The sequence below is a fragment of the Thalassophryne amazonica genome, chromosome 18, assembly GCF_902500255.1.
Source record: "Thalassophryne amazonica chromosome 18, fThaAma1.1, whole genome shotgun sequence".
NCBI classification, from domain to species: domain Eukaryota; kingdom Metazoa; phylum Chordata; class Actinopteri; order Batrachoidiformes; family Batrachoididae; genus Thalassophryne; species Thalassophryne amazonica.
In genome coordinates, this window is record NC_047120.1 from 4,880,578 (window position 1) to 4,904,662 (window position 24,085).

Below are 24,085 nucleotides of genomic sequence, written 5' to 3' on the forward strand. Positions count from 1 at the left end.
AAAAACAGACGAGTTCTCATCAGGTCCATTCTATCATGAACTCCTGTTTTTACACCTGGGCTTATTTCAAATGGGACACTTTTCTCAGTAACTCTGTCTGTGTGTGTGTGTGTGTGTGTGTGTGTGTGTGTGTGTCTCCTCTATCACAGTTTGGAGGTAATTCAATGTTGCAATAACAGCAAACTTATTGTTAGCAATTGTGGTTTATTTTTTGTTTTTTGTTGTGAATTTTGTTGACATCGTGTCTTACAAGTCGCTTTTTCACTGCTTCCCAGGATTTCATAGATTTAAAAATCCTCCTTACCTTAGAAGACCTCAGATTGTCCAGAAAGTGGTCCGTGTTGACCTGGTGTGCGTTATCACTGAGCTGCGTCCGTGTTGACCTGGTGTGCGTTATCACTGAGCTGCGTCCGTGTTGACCTGGTGTGCGTTATCACTGAGCTGCGTCCGTGTTGACCTGGTGTGCGTTATCACTGAGCTGCGTCCGTGTTGTCCTGGTGTGTGTTATCACTGAGCTGCGTCCGTGTTGTCCTGGTGTGTGTTATCACTGAGCTGCGTCCGTGTTGACCTGGTGTGTGTTATCACTGAGCTGCGTCCGTGTTGTCCTGGTGTGTGTTATCACTGAGCTGCGTCCGTGTTGACCTGGTGTGTGTTATCACTGAGCTGCGTCCGTGTTGTCCTGGTGTGTGTTATCACTGAGCTGCGTCCGTGTTGACCTGGTGTGTGTCATCACTGAGCTGCGTCCGTGTTGACCTGGTGTGTGTCATCACTGAGCTGCGTCCGTGTTGACCTGGTGTGTGTCATCACTGAGCTGCGTCCGTGTTGACCTGGTGTGTGTTATCACTGAGCTGCGTCCGTGTTGACCTGGTGTGTGTTATCACTGAGCTGCGTCCGTGTTGACCTGGTGTGCGTTATCACTGAGCTGCGTCCGTGTTGACCTGGTGTGCGTTATCACTGAGCTGCGTCCGTGTTGTCCTGGTGTGTGTTATCACTGAGCTGCGTCCGTGTTGTCCTGGTGTGTGTTATCACTGAGCTGCGTCCGTGTTGACCTGGTGTGTGTTGACCTGGTGTGTGCAGGTCAATAAGTGGTGAGAACTTTGAAAGTCCACAAACAGTTTGTTTGGTTCCTTTCACTCATAATATGTGTTATAAGTCAAAATAAGGAGTTCTCACCCTGGATGATGGCCAGGAGGATGACAATGACAAAGAAGAAGAAGGTGATGTCAAAGATGATGCGATAGATCTCATATTCATCACCCGCTGGATCTTCAATTTGGTCCCCGATTCCGCCGCCTGCTCGAACGCCCACATACATATGAAACATATAACACTGAAAGACACACAGAGATACACAAACACACAGAAAGACACACAAACACACAGACAGAAAAGCAGAGACAAACAGAAAGAAAGAAAAACAGACACAAAAACACAGACAGAAAAACACGCACACACACAGATAGAAAAGCAGACACAAACACAAAGAAAGAAAAACAGACAAAAACACACAGACAGAAAAACACGCACACACACAGATAGAAAAACAGACACAAACACAAAGAAAGAAAAACAGAGACAAAAACAAAGAAAGAAAAATACACAAAAATAGAAAAACAAAGAGAGAAAAACAGAGAAACAGATGCATATTTGGTTAGAAAACTGATCAGTTCTAGGCATTAGAATACTTTAGAGGTGATTACAGATATACAATACACAGGGACAGCACTGGGGGGGCAGTATAGCGGGATGTATGGGGGGCAGACTTATTGCCTCAAAGCAAGACGGGATGGTGTTGAAAGCTGCCCGTCCCACAGGCTGTTTGTACGAATGAGGAGTGAGGAAGAGAATCCACCATGAAACTTGTGCCAGCCAGCATATGTCGACCTCGAGCAAAACGGGATCAGCCCAGAGAAGATCCTAGCCTATCACACGATGAAAGATGTTTGACTGACAGCTGTCACATTTGCACAGTACTTAGTGTAATTTGCACACACGCACTATTCGTGTAATTTTATCTCTGGTTGCAGTCGTCATGCAGCACAATGATGTCATCTATTTTATCCAGGTAAAACTGGAGTTGAACAGAATGGGAGCAGTCGAATAGACAACAACAAATAATCTGATTTCTGTTCTTTAATATAATGAAAAAAAGATCAGTTTTTTGGGGGGGTTTTTTTTGGTCTGGGCGATCAATGGCGCGTTCATTTCAAACATCTTCCCTTTACACTTCTGATCCACACAGGCTGAGTTTAGAGTGTGTGCAGCAGACTGGCAATTTTGTTCCCCCAGCGAGCCTGGATGCACTTACAGCACAACATTCCAAAGGTCTTTGTGACATCATTAGAGCCCAACTGATATATCGGCCAATATAAGCCCTATTCAAAGTACTCACTATCGGCCGAAATTTTGCCGATAGAACACAGATAATTTCTCATAAACAGAACAGTTACTGAAATAATGTTTGTGTCGGCAATGTAAAATGGCCTTGCACCGTTTGTCCAGTAGATGGAGCTCTGACTCTATTCAACTGAGAGCTGGTTACACCCCTGCTTAAATGTGTTCATCACCGTCCCCCGTAGTTCAGAGTCACACTGCACTGATCGGCTGACAAAAGCATACAAGTAAGTTTATAAGGATCTATATCCTTATCCTGAGCCTATATCTAAGTTGAGGCAACAAGAGGTACAAGATCAGATGTATTTTGCAACTCTTTTTAAGGATATGTATTTGCTAATTTCACAAAGGTTTAATTCTTGATTGCATTTTTTAAACTTGAAAATTCTTCTCTGTTATAAAGTTAATCAATATGAGGACAAAGCTTCAGCTTTTAGCGCATATCTTTTTTTGTTAAGGGTCCAAAAAAGAACATTTTATTCATTTAAAAAAAAATAATATCGGCTGATTTATCGGCTATCGGCAAATCAGCCGATTTATCGATTATCGGCATTTTTTTCATCCAAATATCGTTATCAGCCTCAAAAAATCCATATCGGTCGGGCTCTAGACATCATAATAAAAATCCTCTTACACAGCATTAAAGAAAACGACATAAGGAAAACAATGTGACACCAAAAATTTTGACACAAAAAATTGTCAAAATGCTTCTAGTTGGACACTGTTGTGTACAAACAGACAGGCGGGGGGGTGCATAAAGGCTGCCCCTACCAGTGACATATATTTGTTCTGGGGTAAAGGCCTTGGCCAAGGGGAGCTTAGTCTAGTATCTCACTGAGCCGTGAAAGCCGGCGAATGGCATCTGCAACTAAATTCGTGCAGTTTGGTGTAAAGTTCACAGCCCTGAGCGTCAACTCAGAACATGGCGCCATTTTGATTGCAACTGCACTGGACTACCTTTTATGCTTTCACCATTTTTTAAAAATCATTTAACCACATACAGCAACACATCCAGGTACAGGTGCTATCAAAATAAATATAAAAATAGTTAAGCTATCAAATGCACATAAATTTACAATTTATGATGATGTATTTACTTAATTTAAAGCCTGATTTATGCAGCTGCTGCTGTATAACTCCGTGTCATGCAATGACGTGAGTGACAGTGTGAAAGTTCTCCGTCTCTGGATTATGCTTTGTTCTCCACTAATTTGACCTTGAACAAGCTTTTCTTTCCACAATCATCACCTCCAAATCAAATCAATTTTATTTATATAGCGCCAAATCACAACAACAGTCGCCCCAAGGCGCTTTATATTGCAAGGTAAAAGCCATACAATAATTACAGAAAAACCCCAACGGTCAGAACGACCCCCTGTGAGCAAGCACTTGGTGACAGTGGGAAGGAAAAACTCCCTTTTAACAGGAAGAAACCTCCAGCAGAACCAGGCTCAGGGAGGGGCAGTCTTCTGCTGGGACTGGTTGGGGCTGAGGGGAGAGAATCAGGAAAAAGACATGCTGTGGAAGAGAGCAGAGATCAATCACTAATGATTAAATGCAGAGCGGTGCATACAGAGCAAAAAGAGAAAGAAACACTCAGTGCATCATGGGAACCCCCCAGCAGTCTAAGTCTATAGCAGCATAACTAAGGGATGGTTCAGTGTCACCTGATCCAGCCCTAACTATAAACTTTAGCAAAAAGGAAAGTTTTAAGCCTAATCTTAAAAGTAGAGAGGGTGTCTGTCTCCCTGATCCGAATTGGGAGCTGGTTCCACAGGAGAGGAGCCTGAAAGCTGAAGGCTCTGCCTCCCATTCTACTCTTAAAATCCCTATGAACTACAAGTAAGCCTGCAGTCTGAGAGCGAAGCGCTCTATTGGGGTGATATGGTACCATGAGGTCCCTAAGATAAAATGGGACCTGATTATTCAAAACCTTATAAGTAAGAAGAAGAATTTTAAATTCTATTCTAGAATTAACAGGAAGCCAATGAAGAGAGGCCAATATGGGTGAGATATGCTCTCTCCTTCTAGTCCCCATCAGTACTCTAGCTGCAGCATTTTGAATTAACTGAAGGCTTTTCAGGGAACTTTTTGGACAACCTTGTTGGGAAAGTGTAGTGACACGGACCCACAACAGGGGGCGTAAATGAATGGACAATAGAGGGAGTTAAATTAGAACACTTTACTGTTGTGAATGTCACAACCACACACAGCAGATTACAGAATGAATACAAGTCAATTAATGAAGGTGTCTTGTGGGCAGGCTCGACGATAGGAGATGCCCGTCTGGAGATGAACCGGAACCACACGATTTCCACCCCCACCGAACCCGAAGGATACTGGAGCCGCCAAGTCCCGAAGTCCCCAGGTGGCCACCGTCTCAGCGTGTCGGATCTGGTACTGCTGGCGGAGAACAAAGACAGTCAAGTGTGGGTGTGTGTACACCCCGTAACAATAATGGTGGAAATTCCACCTCCACCTTTAACACACACTCGTGCAGCGTCTGTTTATCCACTTATCTGACGAGACGAAGGACGAAACAGTCGCGACCCACGCCGGTCCTCTGGTTGACAGCTGCAAACACAATAGCTCTTGAAAACACTGAATGCTGGCAGAGAATATTACCTCTCACAGAAGTCGATATCTCGGCGATGTGGTGGAGGTGTCATCCTGCTTTTATCCCGGGTGAGATGCAGATGATCGGTGACAGCTGTCATAGTTGATGAGTGACAGCTGTCACCTCGGCTGTTCCTGTAGGCGGCAGCGCGCCTGAAGCCCGCACTTCAGGCAGGGCGCCCTCTGGTGGTGGGCCAGCAGTACCTCCTCTTCTGGCGGCCCACACAACAAACCTGATAATAATGAATTACAGTAGTCCAGCCTAGAGGAAATAAATGCATGAATTAGTTTTTCAGCATCACTCTGAGACAAGACCTTTCTAATTTTAGAGATATTGCGCAAATGTAAAAAAGCAGTCCTACATATTTGCTTTATATGCGCATTGAAGGACATATCCTGATCAAAAATGACTCCAAGATTTCTCACAGTATTACTGGAGGTCAGGGTAATGCCATCCAGAGTAAGGATCTAGTTAGACACCATGTTTCTAAGATTTGTGGGGCCAAGTACAATAACTTCAGTTTTATCTGAATTTAAAAGCAGGAAATTAGAGGTCATCCATGTCTTTATGTCTGTAAGACAATCCTGCAGTTTAGCTAATTGGTGTGTGTCCTCTGGCTTCATGGATAGATAAAGCTGGGTATCATCTGCGTAACAATGAAAATTTAAGCAATGCCGTCTAATAATACTGCCTAAGGGAAGCATGTATAAAGTGAATAAAATTGGTCCTAGCACAGAACCTTGTGGAACTCCATAATTAACCTTAGTCTGTGAAGAAGACTCCCCATTTACATGAACAAATTGTAATCTATTAGATAAATATGATTCAAACCACCGCAGCGCAGTGCCTTTAATACCTATGGCATGCTCTAATCTCTGTAATAAAATTATATGGTCAACAGTATCAAAAGCAGCACTGAGGTCTAACAGGACAAGCACAGAGATGAGTCCACTGTCTGAGGCCATAAGAAGATCATTTGTAACCTTCACTAATGCTGTTTCTGTACTATGATGAATTCTGAAACCTGACTGAAACTGAAAATCAAAGGTAAGCTGTACAATTTTCCTCTTTTATGACTTTGTGTTGTAAAGTTGCGGACATTTCTGATCCATTTATCAGCATGTACACTATATCATATGATGGGAGACGAAGGATTGAAAATGGAAAAGTGTCAAATCACAGCCTTTTTGTGTCTGATTTAACAGGTGCACATCAGGCTTCAGGTCCAAGTCTGAATACGTGTCAAAAAAACTAAACGGTCAGACTTTTAATCACAGAAATGACTCCGGTCCCACTTTCCTCAAATCAGTGAATGTCAGAGCTGAACTTTATTTTGTACTTCTGTTACTGTGCATGTCCAGACTGCTTGGGTTTTTAATGGGAATACATTGTGATATGATGGGACATTTATCCAATGTGAGCTATATGTATGTAACGGATTAGTTACAGTCAGGAGGTGCTGAACATATACGGGGAATCCTGAATTGGGACGTGCGCCTCATTTAATGACCGGGTCAAAATTTCCTCAGAAATTTTTTTTCTGCCAAATGTATTTGATCCATTATCAAAATGTAAACATAGCAACATGTTTGCAGCCTGACACACACGTCAGGCTGCAGGCTGTGGGTCCGAGTCTGAGCATGGTGTGAAAAAATAAATGGTCAGGCTTTTAATTACGGAAATGACTCCGGTCCCACATGTGAGGGGTTTAACGGAAATACATTGTGATCGGATGGGACATTTTGTCTGATTTGAGCGAAAAATCCGCTATACAAAATCTTTTGTATATGGTGTTTATTACATGGAAAACAATACAAAAACTTTGGGACTTTTTTTGTCTGGTGACTGCGTATATCTGGTTTATACAATGAGACTTTAGATGAGTTTTACTGGACTGAATAAATTTACCTCTAAAAGCTTTGACAATGATGTTGGCTTCCATCCCACATGGCTGACTTTATTTTCCCAAATTTTTCTTCTGTTTGGATCTGAAGGGAATCTGTACATCATGAAGCACTTGTTGTCTATTTGTGCATCCAAATGCACAGCAACCCAGTATTTTCAGTAAATAAATAAATAAAATAGCTGGATTTACATGCAGACAGATTAACAGCAAACACTATTTTGAACCCAAGATGGCACCATGAGTCACGTGGCTGATTTTTTTTGACTCATGTTTCCACTCTCTCTATCAAGGCACTCTACCATTCCCCCCCCCCCCCCCCCCCCCCAATCACAGGCGGCACCCGTGCGTCACTTGATTTTTGAACAGACCAAAAAATTAATGTGCCAATCTTCTGTTAAATCGTCATGCAGGTCCCTCCAACCCCTCACTATGTAGTCTCTGCGACTCAGAAGTTGTGAGGGGTTGACACACACGTTTCCTTTTATGTGAGAGGAACAGCTCTTCTGGAAGTGACTGAATGAGTCCAGAAGCCTCCCAGGTAGCACCCACCAGCCGTGCACACCCATGAGCGGCCTGGATGCATCCTGTCTGGCCACGGATGAGTTGTTCGAACCATATTATTGTTTTTACCTCTTTTTATTTATTTAATTATTTTTCTGAGGACAGAAGGGGAAATTAACTTTAATGCTGCTGGCCGGCAGCCACATGCATGGACAGCGGACTGGACGAATGATGTCAGCACTCTGGATTCATTCTTTTATTTTATTTTCATTGAAGCACTTCCAACGATCATGATGCCTGTGCATCCTGTCCTGCCACTAAGGAGTAGTACCATCTAATGGAACTAAGTTTTATGCATGGCAGGGACAGTGGGCTACACCTTTGTGGAGAATGTAGAGGAGGTGATCCAGATGTACTGTTTTCTTTTCATTGTCTCTGAGGACGTCAATGAAAAATGAGAGATGCAGCTCCCAGACATCATTCTTTAAGTCTGTGAGTGGTTGTTCATACTTTTGTTCTTTTTTAAAAATTATTATTTATTATTTTATTGGCAGGGGTGGTGACCAAGTGGTTAGTGTGATTGGTTTCAATGCGGAAAGTTACCGGTTCAAACACCACCTGTGCCACATTTCTCCAAGTAATGTAGAAGTACATCAGGAAGGGCATCCGGTGTAAAACTTGTCAATTCAACATGCAGATCCACTTCGGCTCTCGTGCAGTATGAGTGCAGACTGTTCGAGATTTTAGGTCGTATTTTCACAGCCACTCCAGACAGCCGCCATGTGCACATGTGTCGGGAGGAGTAATTCAGTGAGATTCCACATGAGAAAGTTGTTGCCTGTTGGCCTATTGTTGCTCAGTTTTGTGTCTCCTCCCCCTGCACCCATCACTGAGATACTCTCCTTACTTCTCACCAGCACAGTGGCACCGTGATGCTGGTGGAGTTGGTAAAAGGAGGCATGAACAGTGTGTCTTGTTCTGCTGGAATGTTCTAGAAACACAGGGTTAGGGTCAGAGGTAACTGGTGTGTGTGTGTCTGTGACTTACTGGGCCTTATATTGGCTCATAAGGCCCAGCAACAGCTTCTTTCACACAAGCTATAGGAAACGATCTGTGTTTCTATTGATCTCCACACCAGTGTTTCTATAGGTATCCATGCCAGTGCTTTTGTTTCTATGGCTCTCCATGACCTTCTGCACCATTTGCTTATTGGAGGGGTTTGGGGCAGAGACACGGTGTCCACAGATGGAGGAAGTGATGCTTCACGCTGCACTGAAGAGCGGCGCTGAGATCTCCTCCGTCACCCCCCCACAGCCTTAATAGGAAACAGGATCTGTGTGGAATGCTATGGGTGGCTGACTGTTGGGGATTAAAGTGTGCCTGGGTGACAGGAGGCTGTCTGACCACAGTCCTTATACAGTCAGAGCTTCACACGGTTTCGTCTGTAGAACTACAAACTATCAATCATATTTCTGCTCCATGGGTCCATCTATCATCCACAAAAGTCCATGTTAGAGATTAAAATATATCTGGAGCGTATGCCAGCATGAACCAGGTGAAGGCTGCAGTGACAGGATTCATAAAGCCTCTTCTTTATATCTAACATTGGATGAGCACAGGTGGTGGTGCTAACCGCTGCACCACTGTGCCACAATGACAGCCACAGTCAGCCACAGCTCCAAAGTCATCATCAGATCTGTGTGAGCTCGTGGTACCACAAACACAGAGGACACGTAACCGCCTGTCTGTCCCTCTGTACCTGTTTATATGTCTTTCTCTCTGTGTTTGTATGTCCATGGTTTTATCTGTCTGTCTGTACATCTGTGTGGTGTTTCTCTGTGTCTGTCTGTATGTATGTTTGCGACCCTCTGGATCTGTCTGGATCTGTCTCTCCCTCTGTGTCTGTCTCTCTGTGTTTGTATGTCCATGGTTTTGTCTGTCTGTACATCTGTGTATGTGTCTCTCTGTGTCTGTCTGTCTGTCTGTATGTCTGTTTGTGTGCCTCTCTATCTGTCTGGATCTGTCTCTCCCTCTGTGTGTCTGATGATATCATCAGTGCTGCAGATGGCTGGTGGTGATATGTTCAGGTAGAGCGTATGTGCATTGTCACTCTGCTTATGTAGACGTTGTTCTGACTCTTGCGCTGCTTGTCCAGGACTGGACAGTGCTGGACTTTAATGACAGAAGATATGAATGTGCTAGGATGTACTTGACATCTGCATCAAGTAGAAATAACCAAAAACACATGCGCTGGACTTTGTATGGTCGGGCCCTTTGATCACAGGCAGTGGCTGTGTTGTGAAAAGTGTAGGAACACGGACCCACAACAGGGGGCGCAAATGAACGGACAATGGAATAAGCCAAAAATATAACAATTTAATGTTGTGAATGTGCACAACAGAGCAACAGACAACACAATTGAGATCAACAGTCAAATTAGTCACAGTGATGTGTGAGCAGGCTCGAGGATAGAAGACACCCGTCCAGAAAAGAGCCGGATCCCACACGCCTTCCACTTCCACCGGACCTGAAGCAACCCTGAAGCCACCAAGCACTGGGTCCCCAGGTGGCCACTGCCTCCAGCTGTCAGATCGGGTACTGCTGGCAGGAAGAACAGACAGGTGATGGTGGGTGCTTGAACACCCAGTAAACAGTTCAGAATAATTAGATCTCTCCTTTTGTGGGAGAATCTCCACCTCCGACACAAAAACACAGAAACGTGCAGAGACCGACTGTTACTTCTCTGGTTTGGAAAGAGGAGTGAAATCCGTCACTCCTCAACATCCAAAACCCAGCTCCCAGCTGATTGAAGATAGGTACTCCTGCAACGGTTTCAAAAAGACAATAATAAATGCGTTCAGCACAGACACGGCTGAGAGTGTTACCTGATCGGTAGACGATTTCTCGGCAGTGAGGTGAAGATGCTGCCCGGCTCTTATGGAGATGTGATTGATGATGATGAGTGACAGCTGATGTTGTTAATGAGTGACAGCTGCCACTCCCGGTTGCTCCGGCACCCTCTCATGCCTGAAGCCCGCACTTCAGGCAGGGCGCCCTCTGGTGGTGGACCAGCAGTACCTCCTCTTCAGCGGCCCACACAACAGGACTCCCCCCTCAACGGGCGCCTCCTGGCGCCCGTCCAGGCTTGTCCGGGTGACGGGTGTAGAAGTCGGCCAGGAGGGCGGGGTCCAGGATGAAGCTCCTCTTCACCCAGGAGCGCTCTTCGGGTCCATAACCCTCCCAGTCCACCAGATACTGGAACCCCCGGCCCTTCCGAAGGACGTCCAGGAGCCGGCGAACTGTCCACGCGGGCTCCCCGTCGATGATCCGGGCAGGAGGCGGCGCCGGTCCGGGGGTACAGAGGGAAGAGGTGTGGTGAGGCTTAATCCGGGAGATATGGAAGACAGGAGGGATCCGCAGTGAAGCAGGCAGCTTCAGCTTCACTGCGGCCGGACTGAGGACTTTCAGGATGGGGAATGGTCCAATAAATCCAATAAACACACCTCAAATGGGGAGAGGCCAGTGGCAGATGAAACTTGGCTATTGTGTGCGTACTCGATCCAGGCCAGATGGTTGCTCCAGGCCATCGGGTGCGCCAAGGTCACACAGCGAAGGGCCTGCTCCAGTTCCTGGTTGGCCCGCTCTACCTGTCCGTTGGTCTGGGGATGGTACCCGGAAGAGAGGCTCACGGTGTTCCCCAGTTCCCTACAGAAACTCCTCCAGACTTGCGAAGAGAACTGGGGACCACGGTCAGAGACGACATCAGATGGTATCCCATGCAGACGTACGACATGGTGGACCAGGAGGTCTGCAGTCTCCTGGGCTGTCGGGAGCTTCGGGAGGGCCGCCTTGGAGAACCGGTCCACTATCGTGAGGATGGTGGTCATGCCCTGGGACGGCGGGAGGCCAGCGACGAAGTCCAGGCCGATGTGGGACCAGGGGCGGTGGGCCACAGGTAACGGCTGGAGGAGACCCTGTGCCCGTTGGTGGTCTGCCTTTCCCCTGGCGCAGGTGGTGCAGGCCTGGACATACTCCCGGACGTCGGCTTCCACCAGAAGCGCTGCCGGACCACTGCCATGGTTCTTCGCACCCCTGGGTGACAGGAGAGCTTGGAACCGTGACAGAAGTCCAGGACCGCAGCTCTGGCCTCTGGTGGAATGTAGAGTTTGTTCCTCGGGCCGGTCCCCGGGTCCGGGTTCCGTGCCAGTGCCTCCCGGACGGTCTTCTCCATGTCCCAGGTGAGGGCTGCCACGATAGTGGACTCGGGGATGATGGGTTCCGGTGGATCGACTTTGACCTCCTCTTCATGGACCCGGGACAGGGCGTCAGATCGCTGGTTTTTGGTCCCGGGGTGGTAGGTAATCCGGAAGTCAAAACGCCCGAAGAACAGTGACCAGCGGGCTTGCCTGGGGTTCAGACGCTTCGCGGTCCGGATGTACTCCAGGTTCCGATGGTCCGTGAAAACCGTAAATGGTACCGCAGCTCCCTCCAACAGGTGTCTCCACTCCTCAAGAGCCTCTTTCACCGCAAGAAGTTCCCGATTCTGTCAGATCGGGTACTGCTGGCAGGAAGAACAGACAGGTGATGGTGGGTGCTTGAACACCCAGTAAACAGTTCAGAATAATTAGATCTCTCCTGTTGTAGGAGAATCTCCACCTCTGACACAAAAACACAGAAATGTGCAGAGACCGATTGTTACTTCTCTGGTTTGGAAAGAGGAGTGAAGTCCGTCACTCCTCAACGTCCAAAACCCAGCTCCCAGCTGATTGAAGGTAGGTACTCCTGCAACGATTTCAAAAAGACAATAATAAGTGCGTTCAGCACAGACACGGCTGAGAGTGTTACCTGATCGGTAGACGATTTCTCGGCAGTGAGGTGAAGATACTGCCCGGCTCTTATGGAGATGTGATTGATGATGATGAGTGACAGCTGATGTTGTTAATGGGTGACAGCTGCCACTCCCGGGTGCTCCGGCGCCCTCTCGTGCCTGAAGCCCGCACTTCAGGCAGGGCGCCCTCTGGTGGTGGACCAGCAGTACCTCCTCTTCAGCGGCCCAGATAACAGGCTGGCTGTCTTTGGTCTGAGGATCGCTGGGTGCTGCAGAAGTGACTTTGTGTTGAATAAGTGCTTACTGAGGGAGAACCTGATGAGGCCTATGATGATGAAGTGGTGATGATAATGATAATTAGTGGTTATGATGATGGTTGTGATGATGAGTAACGATGATGGTGATGATTAATGATGATGATAATTAGTGATTATGATGATGATGGTGATGATGAGTAACGATGATGGTGATGATTAATGATGATGATAATTAGTGGTTATGATGATGGTGATGAGTAACGATGATGGTGATGATTAATGATGATGATAATTAGTGGTTATGATGATGGTGATGATGAGTAACGATGATGGTGATGATTAATGATGATGATAATTAGTGGTTATGATGATGATGGTGATGATGAGTAACGATGATGGTGATGATTAATGATGATGATAATTAGTGATTATGATGATGGTGATGATGAGTAACGATGATAGTGATGATTAATGATGATGATAATTAGTGGTTATGATGATGATGGTGTTGATGATGATAATTAGTGGTTATGATGATGGTTGTGATGATGAGTAACGATGATGGTGATGATTAATGATGATGATAATTAGTGATTATGATGATGGTGATGATGAGTAACGATGATGGTGATGATTAATGATGATGATAATTAGTGATTATGATGATGGTGATGATGAGTAACGATGATGGTGATGATTAATGATGATGATAATTAGTGATTATGATGATGATGGTGATGATGAGTAACGATGATGGTGATGATTAATGATGATGATAATTAGTGATTATGATGATGGTGATGATGAGTAACGATGATAGTGATGATTGATGATGATAATTAGTGATTATGATGATGGTGATGATGAGTAACGATGATGGTGATGATTAATGATGATGATAATTAGTGGTTATGATGATGATGAGTAACGATGATAGTGATGATTAATGATGATGATAATTAGTGATTATGATGATGGTGATGATGAGTAACGATGATAGTGATGATTAATGATGATGATAATTAGTGGTTATGATGATGATGGTGTTGATGATGATAATTCGTGGTTATGATGATGGTGATGATGACGATGATGTGGTGATAGTGATGACGATTGTGCTGGTGATGATGATGATGGGAAAATGAACTCTGAATTTTTGTCTTTTAGGACTATAGTTGTCAAGCTGTGCTCCCTCTAGTGGTACACTGAGTTAGGCTTCTCTTCACTCGCCTTTATAAAAACTAAATACAGAAGCAGGTTGGATGCTGAAGCTAATCTGAGGCTAAAGGTGAGCTTAACTGACCCAGACATTACAGTATAGTGAACCATGCACGCCCCTCCCACTGGGTATGTTGATCGTCAGACACCAGTAACCAGCAAATTTCATTTTGGTAATATTCCCTTTGAATGCAGTACTTGAGTGGGTCATATTACTATGATCAGTGTCGTCAGTGTTAATATTCTCCCCTGTGTTTCTGAGTACACAACTTTTCTTCATACCATACCATGGTACAGTTAATATTGGACAACAAGAGTTCCTGGACACTGATTTATTTTTTGTCTGTATATGTTGATAATTCTTTGTTTTACTCAGTTGTTCTGATTGGTAATATGATGAAAGCAGATGGTCCCACCCCCCAAAAGTATTTTCTGTTTGCAGTTTCTTCGTACATTTTAATTCTTCCAGTGGCTTTTTGTTCTCACCCCTGTTGCCAGTGTTCTTGCCCGGGGCCTGGGTCAGGTCGAACTTAGCCTCGTCAAGTGCCTTGTGGTGACTATGTTATGATTTGGTGCTATATACATTAATTGAGTTATAATGGTGGTACTTGGAAATCCAAGTATTTTCTAAGGTGGTACTCACTGTAAAAAGATTGAGAGCCCCTGTTTTAGGACATCGCAGCGGGTGTTCATTACCTTCACTGATCTGCTCCCTTTAACTTTTTGTTCGAAGAAGAAACAACAGAAATGTAGGACTCACTGTCAGCATGTCATCACACTTCATGTCTGGCAGCTCTCCATCTTCACTCTTGTTGTAGAACTTCCTGAAAAAGTTGAAGGCGACGACCGTGTAGAGGTAAACCACCACAGCCAGCAGGCCTACCGTCAGCACCAGCTGGAAGACACGGCACAGGGTAATTACTGGGCTGCAACTTGATGGAAACACAACTACGAGCTGATTGATACTTTGAATGTGTGTGTGTGTTTCACATATGGGTAATGCGGTGTCTGTTAGTATTTGACTGGTTGCACACCTGAACAAGCTAGTCAGTTTCTGGCAGATGAGAAAAAGATGAAAAATGTCTAGGTTTTTTGGTCCTTGAGAACCACTGATGTAGGCTTCTTGGGTTGAGTTATTCCAAAACTAAAAGTGTTTTGCGAACCATGTTTTCCTTGACCTTAAACTTTGACAACACTACTTCAAAGTCTAAGGATCCATCTTGGTATCCATCCAGTTAATAATCCCACCAGGTTTAATCCCTCTGGACTTCTTAATGCAGCAGCTAAGAGAATATTTACAGCAAAATCCTGCAACTGGTGATACAAGCATCAAATTCAGCACAAATACTCCTTAGACATTACTCTTTTTAAAAAAAAAAATCGACTAGCCAACATGAATTTTCAATAGGCAGCCAGGTAGGGGTCAGTTGAAGAAATACACATAGGTCAAAATTAAAAATGCTCCAATCAACACTACACTATTTGATCATAACGATTCCAAAAAGGTACAGTTTAGGCTATCTATGACTGAATGTTCAGGGGTTATGGGATAAAAACAACAAAAATGGTGACAAAGGTCAGTTTCAGTTTGTACAGGGGTCAAAAGTTAAAGTTGCTCCAATTTTGGTAAAAGGTGATGCAAATTATTAGTTGAGTTAACAGAGTTTTAAAAGGGAATAGTTTGGACCATGTATCATGCTTAGTTATCATGTTACAGGGTAACATATGTCACATGTCTTAGAATCCAATGGACGTTGACCTTGTTTGACCTTTACTTTGGAGACCAAGCATTCCACCAGTGGTGGGCACAGTTCCACTAATCCACTAATGAACAAAGATAACTTTTTTGTTAGCAGATTAGCTTTTCAGGTAAGTTCAAAAACCATCAGCGGACCAATTAGCTTCCAATAAATTTAGTTCTGATAACTTTTACACTGCTAACATTTTTAATATATTTAGTAATGGCAGAAAACATTTATAAACCCTCATTCACACTGCTATCCAGTAGATGGCAGTGTTCTCTGCATTTTGACCCATCTACTGGATGTCATATTACATACTGGCATATTATGTTTACTACATTTTTTACTTTTTTGCTCTTTTACTATGTTTTTTAATCTTTTAATTCATTTTATTTTGTTTTCTAATTGTTTTGTGTGAAGCAGGTTGAGGTGACTCTGTTGTGATTTGTCACTATATAAAGTGAATAAATTGAATTGAAATTTAGGCTCAGCTTACCCATAATACAATTTGGCATCTGTGTGTGTCAATATTCATTACTTCAGAATTAATGCATTATTGTAAAATTAGAAGATATGTGTTTTCAATTTGTACATATGATACACTTGACATTAATGTTGTTAAACTATCCGGATTAATTTGGTTTATAAATCAAAACCAGAAGTCAAACCTGCTTTCCTTTTCAAGATGTCTGCCTCATGGCTACACTACTGTATGCTGTGAAGGTAAATGAAGCTTCCCTGCAGCAGTGGGCAGGGTGCACAAAGACAGAAGCTCTGACTCACTGGCTGTATTTGGGTTTGCGATCGCCTTTGATTCTATCAGAAGCCTTGGCGGTGTTTAAACTCAAAATTGGCTTGTTAGTTGCTGAGAGTGTACCGGAGACAAAACTGAAAGTTATCAGTTAGCTGTAGCTTCCAATACTTTTTTTGGTGGTTTATCGGTTTAGCGTTATAATGAATACTTTCCAGGAGCTGATTAGCTAACTTTTTGGTTAGCTGTGCCCACATTCAGCACAGTCAAAACTATTCCATTTTTTAATCGTATTAGCTCAACCAATAATTTGCATCACTTTTTACCAAAATTGAAGGAACTGTAACTTTTGACCCCTGTACAAACTGACCTTTGTCACCATTTTTGCTGTTTTAGCCCCATAACTCCTGAACATTCAGTCATAGATAGTCCAAACTATACCTTTTTGGAATCATTATGATTAGACAAATAATGTAGTCTTCAGTTTGATTGGAGCATTTTAAAATTGTGACCCCTACCTGGCCTCCTATTGAAAATTCAAGTGGCTAGTCAGTTTTTTCAGAAGAGTAATGTCTAAGGAGTATTTGTGCCGACTTTGGTGCTTGTATCACCATTTGCAGGATTGTTTCACTTATCTGCTGCACTATCTGGGGTTATTTGTTTTTTAATAGACGTATGCAGAAAATATACAAAAAAGGTCTTTTTATGGATGATGTCCTTAATATCTATCCAAGTATTCCCACAAAACTTTGAAGGAAGTCTGTCAGGCTGATTTATCTTGTCCACAGACACACGTGCGCAAACATGCACCAGCTAAAATAATACCCTGCTCCCCATGTCACCATGGGAACATCACCAGAGCATTCGAAATGTAAAGGTCCTGGTTTTTGTTTTCACCCCCTTTGATCTTCTTAGGGTGTGTTACATTCATCATGACATCAGTAAATTAAACAATATTTTAAAAACAGTCATGCCCCGTGCGGCGCCTGCGCCGCGAGGCGCGTTGTCCGTCCGTCTGTCCGGCTGCAATTCATTCGCCGCAACGTAGCTTGGCACCTATTGCTTGCAAAAACTTCACATTTGGTGGTACATGCCTTGGAGGAGTACTTCTCATGGGTTCGAAGGCCGGTGACCTTGACCTCCATTTCAAGGTCACCAGTGGTTGCATTTGTTTTGAAGGCTGGCGACCGTGACTGACTTTTTATGGTTACTGTTTGTCACATCCTCTAAATAAATATTATGCCAATCTCCAATTTTTTTATTGTATATCCCAGTTTACATCAAACACATAAGGCCTCAACCAAATACCCACCCCATACAATTACATATTACTGCACTTTGCATGGAAACTAATACTGCGCGTGGGGCATTTTGTGATGAACGTCTCTAGTTTTTGTCTAATTCTAAATTCTGTTGTTCTGTTCAAAGCAGAAACTCACAGGAAATCATGAAGATCTAATTTTCTCTGTCTACATGCACTGTGATTTGACTTCAGCTAGTAATCTGGATACTCTGAAAATACGTCTGACAGCTGACTATCAGCTCCAGGTGAGGGACGATGGTCCTTAACACCCTCAGAAACACACACACAGTGATGGACTCTAACCATCATGGATGGTCTGTCACAGAGCCACAAATCCTGCCTTGTTTGCTCACAGCCAGTCCACCCACTCTGCAACCTCATCTGTCAGCCACTAGGGGGTGCTCTGGAAGCATCCTGTCCCTGAGTTCATTGTGCAGCTGCTGGGCTTTGGTCATGAGTGGGTGACGCATAAAAATGTGGACTTCTTCCCTCCACGTTTGTTTATTTACGTGATAACGTACAGAATTCATCTGATTTTGATGCTGATCTGGATGTGGATTCTGGGGCAGCCTGTTTAGGCCAGGCACTGTTCAGGTATTGAGTGGCCCTTTCTCATTTTTATTTGGTTTTAGTGGGTAATTGTGGGGAGTCATGAGGACACAAATGCTGACTGCAGTCACTTAACGATCTTCATACAACTTGTGAAACACTCATACTGCTGATGTCTCCAAATTCAAATCTGGACACCATTCACAAGTTTGACCCAGGATGCTCGACAATGGGTATGGCATCGTACATTTTGCATTTCACTGCACATGCCATTCCCACAAACCACTGAATTTAATAGTTCTTCTGAGCAAGACCGAATTCCCACAAAGGATTTTCTCAAGTCTGGACATGACTCTCCAGATCTGTTAACCCTGTTAAGACCAAGTCCTACTGCATTGGGACACAATGAAACAACAGCTTCCACCCTTTTCAAGTTTCAAATCCCGTAAAACTTTGGAGAGGTCGCTGCGCTGCGAGATCTCAGTAACATTGAGAACTGCATTGAGACGCTCTGATCACGCTGCACTTTAACTGCTGCACATGGACAACACCATTAACATCGCAACATAAAACTATTTTTATATTGTGCCTAAAACTCTCATGAATATATTCTCTGGGTTTATAGATGTTGTTATTGCGTTTGTTTTATGTGAACATGCAAGAATCACAGGCTGTCTCTCCATTATTTTTAACGGGAGCTGCTGTGAGGTACAATCGCTTCCTGATCATGTCGTTCTGGGGGAAAGTGAAGTTTGCTCTTTAACGTGTTGATTATTGTTCTTTAAAACACTGTTTGTCCTCTTTGTTCCAGACTAATATATATAATATGTCTCAAATTCGGTTTGCGTTTATTAAATTCCACGCAGATTAAACGTAGCAGACACGGATTATTCATTATAATTGTTTTAGCAAGTTTTCAGGGTATCATGCAGCAGTCTCTTATTAACGTGATGAAAAGCATAAAAAATTACATTTCTGTAGTGTAATATTCATTTACAACTTTACTCATGGTTTAATTTATAAACAACTAATGGCGTTTATCAGTTTATCAACATTAACGGCTACTCTGTCATTTTTAGAAAGTGAAAATATCGTAATGTGCTAATTCTGAAGGTTTGAGTATTAACAGACACATGCCAAAAGGCATTATAGGAAATTCAAATGGTCTACTCTCATTGCCCCCCCTGTCAAAATGCATAGACACTGTCATCTACTAGGGGAGACCATTTGAATTTCCTATAATGCCTTTTGGCATGTGTCTGTTAAAGCTCAAACCTTCAGAAAAATGACAGAGTTGCTGTTAATGTCGATAAACTGCCCAGAATGAGTTGTGTTTCAAGTCTTCTGCCCACTGTCTGAGTCAAGCATGCTGAAATTAAATGATATTTTTCTCTCTTCCTTCTTTCATTTTTCCTTCTTTGCAGTAGCAGCTGCCCCCTTCTGCTGGTGGAGGACTGAGTTTCTCACAGTGGTGTGATTATTGCAAAACACACGGCAGGAACTAACATGTAGGATTTTAGGTTTTACAGGTGTTTTTGACCATCAAGCTTTACTCACTATGTCAGCTATAAATAAATAAAAAATTGCGGATTGAAAGGTAGTGGAACTAAACTTAGCGGAAGCTAATTGGTCCGCTGATGGTTTTCAAAGTTAGCTGAAAAGCTAATCCTAAGAAGTTAGCTTTGCTAATTAGTGGTTAGCAGATTAGCTGAACTGTGCCCACCACTGCATGCAACAGACACTTTAACCCTATAACGCCAAGTGTATCATATTTGATACAGGATTTTCTGAGATGTCTGCTTCATCAGTGTGATATTTTCTCCCCCAAAAACCCATCGTATACAATGAAATACTTGTAGTGCACAGACAAACCACTAGATGTCAGTATCTTATGCATCAGAGGACCTTCAGATGAGACATTCATAATGGCTGCCTGAAACAAGTTATCCACAGTAATTTCCCTAACAAAATGCAGCATTTTATAGGTTTGAAATGTTATGTTTGCTCTGGATTTAAAATGGATGTTTTTATGCTAGAACGCCCAATGTAGCAAATATGATACAAATAAAAACTCATATATGCAGAAAGGTTTTTTTTTTTTTTTTTTTTTTTTGGTAGGTATGTTAAAAGGTCCAATAAAGACTCTTGTTTCAAAAAATTTGAATTTTCTGACAATTATTTCACATGGTGGGCTTTATAGGGTTAATGTGCCCATAAAATTGTCCATAACATTAAAGTTAGAACAGAACTACTGTTGGCTGTACCAGCTGACAGTAAGTCCTACATTGTCCCGAGGCTCGTTGGTGTTCTTAACTCTGAATTGGATGAGAGTTTAGGACTCCATTTGATTTGGATGCCAGTCCGACACAGCCGAGGCCTGTACCCATTTCCAGATGGGTGGACTGAGAAAATGCACATTAAATGTCTTGTCTGAGGACAAAGACAGGTAGCATGAGTAAGATTCAAACCCAGGCCTACATGTTGGCAGACCAGCTCCTTATTCACTCAGCTGCCAATTGACACACACTGCAATTCTGTCATTTCCATTAATGGATACATTACTTTAATGACACCACAGTGTGTTTTTTTTATTATTTCACACAATATTAATGCAGCTTCATTCCTCTGTGTGTTAGTCATTAACATACATGTCAATTCACAATGTCAGTTCAAACACACCTCTCTGCTGCTTGCAGTTGCTGACCTGAAATGCTACCTCTTCCACATCAGTACCACTAGCTGGTCCCTGTTTGGGGTCGGCTCCGCCCCTGCCTTCTTCTGACAGTAGGATTCAAGATCAACTGGGATCTTGTAACTGGGACGTTTCCCAAAGACTGCTCTAACATGCAGTATAATATCACTGTGGATTAAATCTTGATATGCCTAGTCTCCTGAGTCTGTACTCCAAGAATTAATCTCTCACTGGTCATATTTAACCATTGTTAAAAACACATGGACACCGAGTTTGTAACTGTCACTGCAACGACCACAAACAGTTGAATATTTGTAACTTCTGATAGCACGTGGTGCCATGGTGTGCAGCTGCTGCTCCCACAGTCAGCAGTGGCAGAATGTTCCATCATCCTCTCACTGAAAACAACACAACATTTACCTTACTATGTACTGCTCACTGAAAAACGTGAAACACAGTGCACTTCATTCAAAGTACTTATTTACATTGGTCTAATTGTGGTTTCCAGTTTAAATTTGCTGGAATCACTTTACAAAATCCTAAATATACATTGTGAGAAACAATTTTTTTTAAGTTTAATCATTTTTTTCAGTGCTCACGCACTGCTTCAACGCAACATAAATGTGCTACAAAACAGAGTTGAAGTGACATGTTAGAAAAATGTAGGTAGAGATGTGTTACTAATGGCACTTCTTGACATTTAGCATTTCATTTTGTGTGCGTGCAGACTCAGTCAGTTTGGTCCGCTGGTCGCCCTGGTGTGCTGCTGTTTACTGATCAATACCTGTTTTCCATTGTGTGTGACGGAGGACAGGATGGTGCGAAGCGTCTTGAAACCCATGGCGATGTCCAACAGATGAGCAGCAAAGAAGAAGTTGTTGTAGTGACCCAGGATGGACATGGTCATGTACCAAGCCAGATAGAGGAAGGACTGTGGACAGGAACAGAGTGTTGAGGTTTTAATCCACACCCACGTCACCATTAGTCATCAGGACACATCAAATGGTTCAAAGGTCCATATACTGTACATTCGACAGCTTGATTTGCATGAATTCCTTTTCCAAAAATGAAATAAAACAGACAAATATAATTTTTTTAATTATTCAATTCTCAATAAAACAACCTACCTCCTCCCCACCCCCACCCAAGACATATTTCTCTGTGTTCTGTATTGATGATCAATAAATGAATTGGAAAATATGATTAAATACAACCCCTGGCAAAAATTATGGAAAATTGTGGCAGTCAGTAACGGTTACTTTTTTAGACCAAGCAGAGGAAAAAAATATGGAATCACTCAATTCTGAGGAAAAAATTATGGAATCACCCTGTAAATTTTCATCCCCAAAACTAACACCTGCATCATATCAGATCTGCTCGTTAGTCTGCATCTAAAAAGGAGTGAACACACCTTGGAGAGCTGTTGCACCAAGTGGACTGACATGAATCATGGCTCCAACACGAAAGATGTCAATTGAAACAAAGGAGAGGATTATCAAACTCTTAAAAGAGAGTAAATCATCACGCAATGTTGCAAAAGATGTTGGTTATTCAGTCAGCTGTGTCTAAACTCTGGACCAAATACAAACAACATGGGAAGGTTGTTAAAGGCAAACATACTGGTAGACCAAGGAAGACATCAAAGCGTCAAGACAGAAAACTTAAAACAATATGTCTCAAAAATCGAAAAATGCACAACAAAACAAATGAGGAACGAATGGGAGGAAACTGGAGTCAACGTCTGTGACCGAACTGTAAGAAACCGCCTAAAGGAAATGGGATTTACATACAGAAAAGCTAAACGAAAGCCATCATTAACACCTAAACAGAAAAAAAACAAGGTTACAATGGGCTAAGGAAAAGCATTCGTGGACTGTGGATGACTGGATGAAAGTCATATTCAGTGATGAATCTCGAATCTGCATTGGGCAAGGTGATGATGCTGGAACTTTTGTTTGGTGCCATTCCAATGAGATTTATAACGATGACTGCCTGAAGAGAACATGTAAATTTCCACAGTCATTGATGATATGAGGATGCATGTAAGGTAAAGGCACTGGGGAGATGGCTGTCATTACATCAACAATAAGTGCACAAGTTTACGTTGATATTTTGGACAATTGAAAGGATGTTTGGGGATGTTTCAAGATGATAATGCATCTTGCCATAGAGCAAAAACTGCGAAAACATTCCTTGTAAAGACACATAGGGTCAATGTCATGGCATAGGGTCAATGTCAACGAGTAGATCTGATTTGATGCAGGTGTTAGTTTGGGGGATGAAAATTTACAGGGTGATTCCATAATTTTTTCCTCAGAATTGAGTGATTCCATATTTTTTTCCTCTGCTTGGTCTAAAAAAGTAACCGTTACTGACTGCCACAATCTTTTTCTTGATTTCTTATAGTGTTTCTTAAAGCCAGAAAGTTGTCATTTGAAATGACTTTAGTTTTGTGTCATGTCTGTGATCTGCTTTTTTTCTACAAAATTAAACAACTGAATGAACATCCTCCGAGGCCGGTGATTCCATAATTTTTGCCAGGGGTTGTATAATAGCCACTTTTCTTAGAAATGTCAGGAGATGGACTAAAGTAAATTATTCATATTTAAACACTAGTCCATCAAAAGAGTTGCACATATTTCAAGCAGTGAATTAAAAACTTCTCTCATGAAGTAATTATTTTAGAACTTTATGGCAATTAGAAATTATTATTACTATTAACAACAACAAAAAGAAGAAGATGAACCATCAGTATTTTCAACATTTTGCTGTACTTGCTGAATTAAAATGGCAAAAGAACGGTGAAAACTCAATCAGTAACAAAAGAAAGGAAAAAAAAAAGAATAAAAACAACAACCTTGTGATAATCAACTGACTTTCAATGATATTATTGCTATTATTATTTTTTTTATTATTATTATTTTATGACAACAAAATTAATCTCATGGATTGAATTTTTTTATTTCAGGATAACTGTTCTGCAATTTCAGAATAGTTCCAAAATGAAGCAGATCCACTTTCCTTTTCATTTATTTAACATACAGGTGATAATCAATCCAAGAAGGTAACAAACAGCACAACAAGACAGACACGACATTGATGAATTCACAAAATAAGTGCACGTTTACATTTGCTCACATTATCTGTGAACACCACGCCCAGCTTCCACATCTGGTACTTGACATCAATGGAGTTTAGCCTGTTGGGAGGAAACGCATCACAAAGTGAAACCAGACAATGTGCTCATCCTTACAACCACACAGTCAGACATTAAACCTGCAGAAGCAGTTTGATCATCCACAATGTGACCTGATACAGCTGGAGGGA

The 24,085-nt window shown here is 42.6% G+C and overlaps 1 protein-coding gene across 3 annotated transcripts in view; it reads right to left on the bottom strand.

The window, feature by feature from the left end:
* ryr2a (ryanodine receptor 2a (cardiac)) overlaps positions 1-24,085 on the bottom strand; it is a 723,597-nt gene that overhangs the window by 14,323 nt on the left and 685,189 nt on the right. For all 3 annotated transcript variants that reach the window (XM_034193918.1, XM_034193917.1, XM_034193919.1), the window contains 4 exons: positions 23,897-23,957; positions 21,543-21,689; positions 14,482-14,616; positions 1,174-1,330 (listed from right to left, as the gene is read on the bottom strand). In XM_034193918.1, coding sequence (XP_034049809.1) covers positions 1,174-1,330; positions 14,482-14,616; positions 21,543-21,689; positions 23,897-23,957 — 500 coding nt within the window. The remainder of the gene's footprint in view (positions 1-1,173; positions 1,331-14,481; positions 14,617-21,542; positions 21,690-23,896; positions 23,958-24,085) is intronic.